The 10,177-nt window shown below is 52.2% G+C and overlaps 1 protein-coding gene across 4 annotated transcripts in view; it reads right to left on the reverse strand.

Moving 5' to 3' along the window:
• Positions 1 to 7,318, reverse strand: part of SLC15A3 (solute carrier family 15 member 3) — a 16,429-nt gene extending 9,111 nt beyond the window's left edge. Inside the window, exons 1-2 of one of the 4 annotated variants that reach the window (XM_074401552.1) lie at positions 5,914 to 7,308; positions 1,646 to 1,935 (exon numbers count right to left, since the gene is read on the reverse strand). In XM_074401552.1, the coding sequence (XP_074257653.1) occupies positions 1,646 to 1,935; positions 5,914 to 6,474 (851 nt within the window). In that variant the 5' untranslated portion in view covers positions 6,475 to 7,308. Of the gene's footprint in view, positions 1 to 1,645; positions 1,936 to 5,913 lie in introns of all 4 variants that reach the window. The other 3 variants (XM_039470455.2, XM_039470456.2, XM_074401553.1) reach the window with 3 other exon arrangements.
• Positions 7,319 to 10,177: the final 2,859 nt, after the last annotated feature.

Below are 10,177 nucleotides of genomic sequence, written 5' to 3' on the forward strand. Positions count from 1 at the left end.
CGAACATTCATTCTTGGAATGCTCCCTCCTCTTGCAGCCCTCACGAGGTGGTGTGAGAAGCTCAAGCCACATGGTAAGACCACATGAAGGCGGACCAAGGTGCTCTGGCCAGCGGCCAAAGCTGAGCTCTCAGCCAACAGCCCAGATGGACCGGCAACCATGTGAGTAGACTCAGATGTTCCAGCCCTTTCCACGTCCCAGATGACTGCATCCCCAGAGCCATCATGAGGACCAGAACTGCCTGACTGAGCCCAGTCGCTCACAGAACTGGGAGAGGAGATAAAAAGGTCATTGAAGTCATGAAGCTCTGGTGTGGTTTGTTAGGCAGTGATAGATCATTAAAACCACCATGCTTCTTTGCTCCCGACAACTGTACTTACAAACCTCAAGCAATAACATGCCAGATTGCGGAAAGCATTTTCTTCACCTTTTTCATCTAGATCCTATTGACAGGAGCTCTAACTGGCTGCAAGGTCTGGAGGCAGATTTGCTTAGCATAAACAGACAATTTAGGAAGGTGAGGGGCAAAAGGAAGTCACTCAGAACTTTCCTCCCTTGGATGTCAGCTAATCGGGGAGCAGGTCTGGCCAATTTCCTAAGACGCTGTGATAGGTAGTAACAGGGTAATGTGGAATTATTCATATTATATCCCAATAACCTTCACCCAAACCATCATCCCCACCATCCCCTCCTTTAATGCCACTGTCATCCCCACTGCCAATGTTTGTGCCTTTAATGTAGACACCAACGCCATCATCTTCATCCTTGTCACCATCAGCACTGTTGAGACCATGATCATCCTCACAGTTTTTCTTTTATTTCTGCTCTGTCACCCAGCCCGGAGTGTAGTGGCACCATCATAGCTCATTCCAGCCTCAACCTCCTTCTATGTCAGCCTCCCAAGTAGCTGGGACCACAGGCACATGCCACCGCACCCCATTAATTTTTGCTTTTTGTTTTTTTGAGACGGTGTTTTGCTCTTATTGCCCAGGCTGGAGTGCAATGGGACAATCTCAGATCACCACAACCTCTGCCTCCTAGGTTCAAGCGATTCTCCCGCCTCAGCCTCCTGAATAGCTGGGTTTATAGGCATGTGCCACCATGCCCGACTAATTTTGTATTTTTAGTAGAGATGTGGTTTCTCCATGTTGGTCAGGCTGGTCTTGAACTCTTGACCTCAGGTGATCCTCCCGCCTCGGCCTCCCAAACTGCTGGGATTACAGGTGTGAGCCACTGCGCCCAGCTAATTTTTGTATTTTTTTTTTTTTTTTTTTTTTTTTTTTTTTTTTTTTAAGAAATGGGGTTTTGCTATGTTGCCCAGGCTGGTCTCAAACTCCTGGAATCAAGGTAGCCACCAGCCTTGGCTTTCCAAAGTGCTGGAATTAGAGGCATAGCCACTGTGCCCAGCCCCATCTTCACACATTCTACATGTAGATGGCCTCCAATAATACCACCACCACCACCACAACCTTGACCTTCATCCTCAGTCACAATGGACAGTTCTAGCCCACTGGGGAGCAGATCATCATAAAAACCTATCACTGTAGCTGAACCAGAACATCTGGCACCTGGTCCATGCCTCCCCAGGAGCAGTCCAGCACTTCTCCAGGCTCGGAGGCTCCCTGCACCCAGAGCCCCTCCTTACCTGGCCAAGTGTCGGTGCCGCAGCCAGGGACAGCAGTTTTGGAGAGCGAGCTTAAGCATGGAGGACACTTGGCTGCCCATGGGGGGCTTGGTGATGAAGATGGGGGTGGCAAAGAGGAAGATGAAAAATGCCAGACCCACACAGCCCACGGGGATGCTGTAGCCCAGCAGGAAACTGATGTTCTGCTGAATAAAAGCCACCACCAGCAGTGACAGCACAGCACCCAGGTTGATGCTCCAGTAAAACCAGTTGAAGAAGCGGCGGGTGGCATCGCGGCCGAGATCCATCACCTGCCAGTCAGGAAGGGACGACCGTGAGGGCCCAGGGTGTCTGGGACGCTCTCGGTACCTGTACCCCTCCCTCCTACAGAGACACTTCTTGGGTCAGTGGGTGGTGGGTGTTCTGACACTTTCCTAGTCTCTGATCACTAAATAGACGCTGGATAAATATTTGCTGAATGAATGAATGAATCCTTCTCTGGGGAGTCACTTGCTAAAGATCAGGACATTTGGCCTCGCTGATTTTGGCATACCCATGACACACACTGCTTTTTTATTGTCGCAGAGAAGCCCATACAACAGATGTCTCGAATGCCACTTGTTCATTTCTGGTTGAGTTATCCCTTTGTCTTTGACTAAGCAACCTACACTATTCATTACTTTTATAATCAGAAAAAAAGCCAGTAAAGATCTCCGTTTTGATGCACATTATTTAAAATGATGTATGCACATTATCGAAAGAACAGAAGTGTGAGTGAGGATTTCCTCTGCAGTTCGGAGAGGCAAGCAGAGAAGCCTACTGTGACCCATCCTTTCACCCAACTTTCGTCCTTCTGATATATGGCAGAGGTGGTCCAAGGCACAGCCCCAAGAGCGAGTTCTGAGCTGATGAAAAAACATTTTTTTTTTCAGGCCTCCCAGCAAGGGCAGATGGGCTGAAAATCTTTACCCAGGATTTGGATCAATCAGCAACAGCCAGGCCCCAGGCCCCTTCTGGTCCGTTAGCTCCGGTCAGCTGCACTGGCTGCCCCCAAATCTCCCAGACCCAGGTGCCAGATCCTGACTCAGCAGGTCTGGAGCAGGACCTGGGCATCTGCATTTAAAAAAGCAGTGAGGGCCGGGCACAGTGGCTCATGCCTGTAATCCCAGCACTTTGGGAGGCCGAGGCGAGTGGATCACGAGGTCAAGAGATCGAGACCATCCTGGTCAACATGGTGAAACCCCGTCTCTATTAAAAATACAAAAAATCAGCTGGGCGTGGTGGCGCGTGCCTGTAATCCCAGCTACTCAGGAGGCTGAGGCAGGAGAATTGCCTGAACCCAGGAGGCGGAGGTTGCGGTGAGCCGAGATCGTACCATTGAACTCCAGCCTGGGTAACAAGAGTGAAACTCCGTCTCAAAAAATAAAATAAAATAAAAAAATAAAAAATAAAAAATAAAAAAGCAGTGAGGACTGGGAGCCATTTTAATGGAGAGAATAAATGCTTCTCTACATTGCTAAATATTACATTTAGCAGCCACCCTTTCGATGCCCCTGCAAATTTCAGTATTCATTACTGCCTTCCACTCAGAGATTTCTAGCTCCACTAGCTAAGGAGATTTTGTCAATCTTTACTTTCTGTGGTTGCATTGGGGAAAAGATAAGTTTTTTTCTTCCTTTTTCAAATGTAAAATCATAGTCCACACGGATGCACTTAAAACTGCATTCCATTGGAGATTCTGAAGGGTCCTTCTGGCAATGGGCAGGGAAGGGCATGCCAGCTCACCGATAATTCTTGCTGTAGACTTTCAAGCAGAAAAAATTGAATAGGTCCCATTAGAAGCAGCCACTTGTATTTATTAATTGGAAGTAAATGAATATGACTATTGTAACTAAGGGGGAAGACCAGGCAGCCCATTCAGGATATAAATGAGTTCTTTTAGAATGAGCAGACACTTTGTCGAGAGTGATGGATGATGGTCCTTTCTGAAATCAGCAAGTGTGTGAAACATGCAGCTCCTGGGGTATAGCTGTTGCCAGATGGTACCAGTCCCACCCACCCCCACATCCCCCATCTGACTGCCCCCCTGAATCCTGCAGCAGCTTCCTCCCTGTTGTGAAACATCCACTCTTGTTAACCCATATGCTGTCTACACTGCAGCCAGAGCCATTTTTGAAGAGCTCATATCCAGTGATGTCCATTCCTGCCTCATACCATTTCAGTGCTTCCGCACTGTCCTGGGGTCAGGTCCTGACTTCATGAGGCAGCCTTGCAGCCTGCCCTTGCTCCACCCAAAGATGGTGCCTAGCCAAAGGGAGAATGTATAGCAGCTGCTGCCACTTTTGGTGCCATGAGAGGCTCTGCTCAGTGGCCTGGCCTCCAGAAGAGCAGTTTTGCCACAGGGGGCACTGGATGGGTGAGGCTCTCTGGAGGTCAATAGGGTCAAGGACAGGTTAAGGGTACTGGGTTGGGGGTGTTAGTGGCATATCAATGAAAGAATAGGGTTAAGGGAAGATGAAAGATTCCCACTGACAAATATTGGTGGTCTCTAGCTCTGAAGGAATGTCAACAGGTAAGAAATAGCCAGGGTTGGTTGGGCGCAGTGGCTCATGCCTGTAATCCCAGCATTTTGGGAGGCTGAGACAGGTGGATCACCTGAGGTCAGAAGTTCAAGATCAGCCTGGCCAAGTGGTAAAGCCCTGTCTCTACTAAAAAAATACAAAAATCAGCCTGGTGTGGTGGCAGGTGCTTGTAATCCCAGCTGCCTTGGAGGCTGAGGCAGGGAGAATTGCTTGAACTTGGGAGGTGGGGTTTGCAGTGAGCTGAGACCACTGCACTCCAGCCTGGGCAACAGAGCGAGACTGTCTCAAAACAAAACAAAACAAAACAAAAGACCAGGGCTGTTCTGGGGCACAAAGTCCTCATCATCAAAGGATCCTAAACAAGCTGGACAAGTGACTCCTTGTCAAGGACACTGAAAACTGCTGGGTGCTGAATTGTGGGTTCCAGTGGGATGAAATGATCGTCTTGAAAAATGTCCCATTTATGCGTATAACATATGCAATCAAAGAACATTTAAAAAACTGAGACAATTAAGAAAAAAGTGCAAGGAATCCAATGTCCTGACTCTACTACTGTGACAGTCTTTCTCGTTTCCTTTCGTGGACACCTCGTCTTTCCACGCGGCTGCGCTCTTATCTGTATGCAGACCTTTTTCTCATTCGCACCATATGTGGTTATTTAATAATATTACATTTTAGTCTAAATTATTGCCTAATATCCCACTGGGCACAGCTATCAAAATAGAGCCATGTTGTTGGCATTTACTCATTTACTGAGCAGATATGTATTACATTTATTCTATATGCCACGCTCTGTCCAAGGGGGAACACAGGGAGGCTCAGAAGTCGAACTATTTGCCCATGTGCCTCCAGCTAGTGAAGGGCGGAGCTGGGATCTGAGCAAGTCAGCCTGACAACCTGCAGCTCTGCCGGTGGGACGAGGCTGGCTGGCTCCTGCCCCTCACTCACAGCCCCATAACACACCGAGACGGGGCGCATGGGGAGACCCAGAGTCCAGCAGCCCTTACGCGCCCCTCCACCTGCTCTCCAGGTTACCTTGGACAAGTTGATTACTGCCATGAAACGTCTCAGCGTCTTTCTCCGTAAAACGGGCATACTAATTTCTAGTAGTGAAGAGGATGAAATGAGTGAGAGTGCTTAGCGTAGGGACTACACGTAGCTCAAAGAAGACCAACCAGCCTGGCACATGGCTCACCCCTGTAATCCCAGCACTTTGGGAGGCGGAGGCGGGCGGATCACCTGAGGTCAGGAGTTCGAGACCAACATGGTGACACCCATCTTTAAAAAAAAAAAAATACTTAAAGTACACTTCATTTATGGTAGGAGGAAGAAAGAAAGAAAAAAAAAAAACCACAAAAATTAGCCAAGCATGGTGGCGGGCACCTGTAGTCCCAGCTACTCAGGAGGCAGAGGCGGGAGAATCGCTTGAACCTGGGGAGGCGGATGTTGCAGTGAGGCGAGATGGCACCATTCACTGCCGCCTGAGCGACAGAGGGAAACTCCGTCTCAAAAAAAAAAACCCCAAAATCCAGCCATGGTTGTTCCCACTGCGGTTGCCATGTTCTGCAAGGGCTAGCACCCCTCTTCCTTCAGGAAAGCAGGCGCAGGCAGGGGAAGCGGTGTGTCCCGGGTCACGCTGGGGGCCAGCCCTGCTTCCCTCCACCCCCGCGGGAGTTGGCCCGGGCAGGCCTCCCACCACCCACTCACCTGGTCAGCCCCGAAGGAGGTGAGGTTGCTCCGGACGGAGCTGGCGGCCAGGCCGAGGAGCAGCAGCCCGGCGTAGAGCACCGGCGCGCAGTAGAGGCTGGGCGAGGCGCGCGGGCAGCCGGGCGAGGGGCAGGCGGGCCCCAGCGGCGACGCGGGCATCTCTCCGCAGAAGGAGCTGCGGCCGTCGGGGAAGGCGGTGGCGGGCAGCAGGCCCGAGGCGGCCAGGTAGAGCAGCAGGCTGAGCGCCACCGCGAGGTAGCGGCCCAGGTACACGTCGGCCAGCCAGCCGCCCACGGGCGCCAGCAGGTAGGAGGCGCCCAGGAAGACCAGCGCGGCGCGCGACGCCTGCTCGCCGGGCCAGTTGAAGTTGGTGCTGTTGAGGTAGAGCACGAGGTTGGCGGCCACGCCGAAGAAGGCGGCGCGCTCCAGCATCTCCACCAGCAGCACCGCGGCGCCCGCCGCCCGCCGCCACCGTCGAGGGCCCCGCGTGCCGCGAGGCAGCAGCGGCCGACGCTCCCGGGGCAAGCGGGGCTGCTCCCCCAGGGCGCGTGGCGCGGGCATCCTGGCTCCGTGCCGGGCCCCCCGCGGCTCTCCTCTGCTCTCCCACACCCAACGGCCCGCCCTCCTCTCCTGTCCCCTCTCCCTTTCCTGCCCTACCGTTCTAGTCCTCCTCTGCTCACTACCCCGACTCTACGACCTCCTCCCTAATCCTCAACCCCACTCTCCCTCCCCCACCCCTAACCCTTCCTCCCCGTGCTCCCCCTCCTCTGCTTCACACTGCCACCCTCACTGCTCCACCTCGAAGCCCCTCCGCCTCCTCTTTTCCCCTGGCCTCCCCGTCTGTCGCCCCTTCCTGTTGTCCCCTCTCCTTATGACAGCTGGCCTGCCCTGGGGTGGGGTAGGGGCTCCCTCTGCCCCAGTGACCCTGCTGCCCCTGCCGTCTTCTCTACCTGTCCCTGTCCCCCTCACCCCCACTGCCTCCACTCCCCTCCCAGGCCCCTCCAGCCCTCCTTCCAGGCTCAGCCTCTGTCCCTCTCTCTGCTTCTTGAGAAACTCTGGGCTCCCCCGGCTTCCCCTTTCACTGGCCCTATCCGCAGTCGCCGGCCTGCATCACATGGCGCAGTTGGGTGTTTAGGAGAAGTGAAAGCCTGGGTCACAGAGCTCCTGCCGGTCAGCTTTCTAAAAACCTCCCTCCTCCTCTACCTCTGCCTGTTACTCCAAACCCCCTCTGCCGACCTCCCTAGAGCCAGGAGGAATTTTTTCTTTCAGTTTCACTTCTCGCCAGGATCCCGCAGTCACTTCATCCTCTACCAATCAAACTCCAAGGCGCCGTGGGTAGAAAGAAGTGGAAAGGCTGCCTGCGTCATTTGGTCTCGCTCAGCCACTTCACAGATGCAGAGACTGAGACCCAGTGGGGGTTAGGGCAGGAAGGTGGGGGAGGACTGGTTCCTGGTAACTGAACTAGGGGTCAAGCCCTGCCCAGGCTCCTGAGTGACAGGGAAATTCACTATGCAATTCGGATTGCACAGAGGCTGCGGTGAGGAAGGAAGCGGGGCACTTTCAGCAAGCCTGCGGGCTATAGGGGACCACAAGTGAGTCTGATTGAGAGGGACACCGACCTCAGGCCGAATCAGAGTCAGCCTTAGCACTCCTGCGAGCCAGCCCCACCCTGACCTAAGAGGCCAGGGGGATGTGGCCTCTGCCCTCCTCTGACCTCATCTCAGCCCCATGTTCACCCGAGTCCAGCCAGCCGACCTTCCAGGTTCCCCTCCCATGCTAAGCTCCTGCCTGCCTCAGGGCCTTTCTCTTTGCTGGCCCCTCTGCCAGAACTGCTCTCCCTCTAAATCCTTGCATGGTTGGCTGCTTCTCTTTATTGAGGTTTTAGTAGATATGTCTCCTTTGTAGGGACCTTCCCTGATTTTCCCATGTGAGTAGTCACCTACTGGATTCTCAGCATCCTCTGTCACGTTGTCTTGTTTTACTGTCTTCAGAGCACCAGCAGAATAGGCCCTCCCTCAGTCAGAGACCTTTCCGAACTTTTCACTGTTTCATTCTCAGTTGCTGCCCAGTACTTGCCAAATAGGTGCTCAGTAAGTACTGGCTGAGTAAATGAATGGAAAGAGTGTCCCCAGGCAACATTTGTAAGAATGATATCAGGAAGGCTAAAAGCTAAAATAAACAGAGTCTCGAAAAAGCTATAGATTCTAGCCAAAAAAAGCACCATAGATATCAGCAAAAAAGTGAGTTTTGTTGCCCAGGCTTGAGTGCAGTGGCACAATCTCAGCTCACTGCAACCTCTGCCTCCCCAGCTCAAGTGATTCTCCTGCCTCAGCCTCCTGAGTAGCTGGAATTATAGGCACATGCCATCATACCTGGCTTATTTTGTATTTTTAGTAGAGACAGGGTTTCACCATGTTGTTCAGGCTGGTCTCGAACTCCTGACCTCATGATCCGCCTGCCTTGGCCTCCCAAAGTGCTGGAATTACAGGTGGGAGCCACCGTGAATTTTTAACATGTTGGAGAAGCCAGGCGGAGAAGATGGTGAGAAAGCAGAGCTCTCCATCCCAGGTCTTCCTTTGGACACTGTCGTCAGAGCCATGTGCTCTCTGTGAGGCAGGCAGAGCCTGGAGGAGAGAAGAGGAGGCTTCAATGGAGCTGCACCACCCCTCAACTTGGAGGAAGCTTAGGTCACCAGCTCTGATGGTATGGGTGACGAAGTTCAGGTCACAGCAGACCCAGTTCCTTCCTCTCTTGGCAAGATCACTAGGCTGGCAGATGAGACAAATGCCATCCCAGAGAGCTGAGAGAGTGCTGGCCTGCCATCAGAGATGTTCAAGGGGTGGTAGATGAAGGGATAGACTTCTGAAAGCAGTGTGGCCTGCAGATAAACACCCAGGAGAGGAAAGCAGCAAAGAAAAGAGGGGTGCAGCGTCTTTCTTACCTCCCAGCCTCCATCTCCAGGGTACTGGGGGCCAGGGCCTGGGCCGGTTCACTGGGGAAAGTCCCGAGGACATGTTTATCTGGGGAGACGGTAGGGGTGACTTGCCTCTTGCAGATAGGGGAAGAAATGTTCCAAAAGCAGATATGACTGTCACCCAGGGCACAAGTCACAACACTGATGACCAGTGGGAGGGAGCTGGAGAGCAGAATCTTAGAACTGAGGAGCCCAGAGCTGGTGGGCCATGGCCATGACCTGCAGACCTATGTGGTTTGGCTCTGATGGAGTTTAATCACATGATGCTGAGTTTTTGTCGTGGCCCCTGTTATTGTTTCTCTTTTTTTTTTTTTTTTTTTTTTTTTTTTTTTAGTTGGAGTCTCACTCTGTCACCCAGACTGGAGGCTGGAGTGTAGTGGCATGACCTGGGCTCACTGTAACCTCCGCATCTGGGGTTCAAGCAATTATCATGCCTCAGACCCTTGAGTAGCTGGAACTACAGGTGCCTGCCACCATGCCGAGCTAATTTTTGTATTTTTAGTAGAAACAAGTTTTGCCATGGTGGCCAAGCTGGTCTCAAACTCCTGACCTCAGGTGATCCACCTACCTCGGCCTCCCAGAGTGTTGGGATTACAGGAATTAGCCATACTGTTTTTTAATTTAAAAACATTTTGGAAGTTTTAATTATCTCCTTAAAAATTCAGAAATATTGGCCGGGTGCAGTGGCTCATGCCTGTGATCCCAGCACTTTGGGAGGCCGAGGCAGGCAGATCACCTGAGGTGGCGAGTTCAAGACCAACCTGACCAAGATGGAGAAACCCCCTCTCTACTAAAAACACAAAATTAGCTGGGCATGGTGGCACATGCCTGTAATCCCAGCTACTTGGGAAGCTGAGGCAGGAGAATTGCTTGAACCTAGAAGGCGGAGGTTGTGGTAGCCAAGATTGTGCCATTGTACTCCAGCCTGGGCAACAGGAGCAAAACTCTGTCTCAAAAAAAAAAAAAAAAAAAAAAAATCAGAAGTATTGGCATGAAGATCCAGACTTTTGTCCATTCCTGAAATTGCAGAGGGTCTTGCATCTCTGGGGCTGCATGCCCACAGAGAGCCAAGGGGCAGCAGCACTATCTGGTGTGATGGCATGCTGAAGTGTCCCTGCAGATGCCTTGGTTGGAGGCCGGTGAAAACGGGCCTTTTTACCTGTGCCTCTAACGCAGCTACTGTTGAGTGTGGGAAGCACAGAGGCTGCATCGTCAGCAAACGTTCTTAGAGAGATCACGAAGAGGATGTTAGGTGAAGTGGCTTCTCGGGTCTCCTAGTGTCTCCTGATG

The sequence above is a fragment of the Saimiri boliviensis genome, chromosome 6 (assembly GCF_048565385.1).
Source record: "Saimiri boliviensis isolate mSaiBol1 chromosome 6, mSaiBol1.pri, whole genome shotgun sequence".
Lineage (NCBI taxonomy): Eukaryota > Metazoa > Chordata > Mammalia > Primates > Cebidae > Saimiri > Saimiri boliviensis.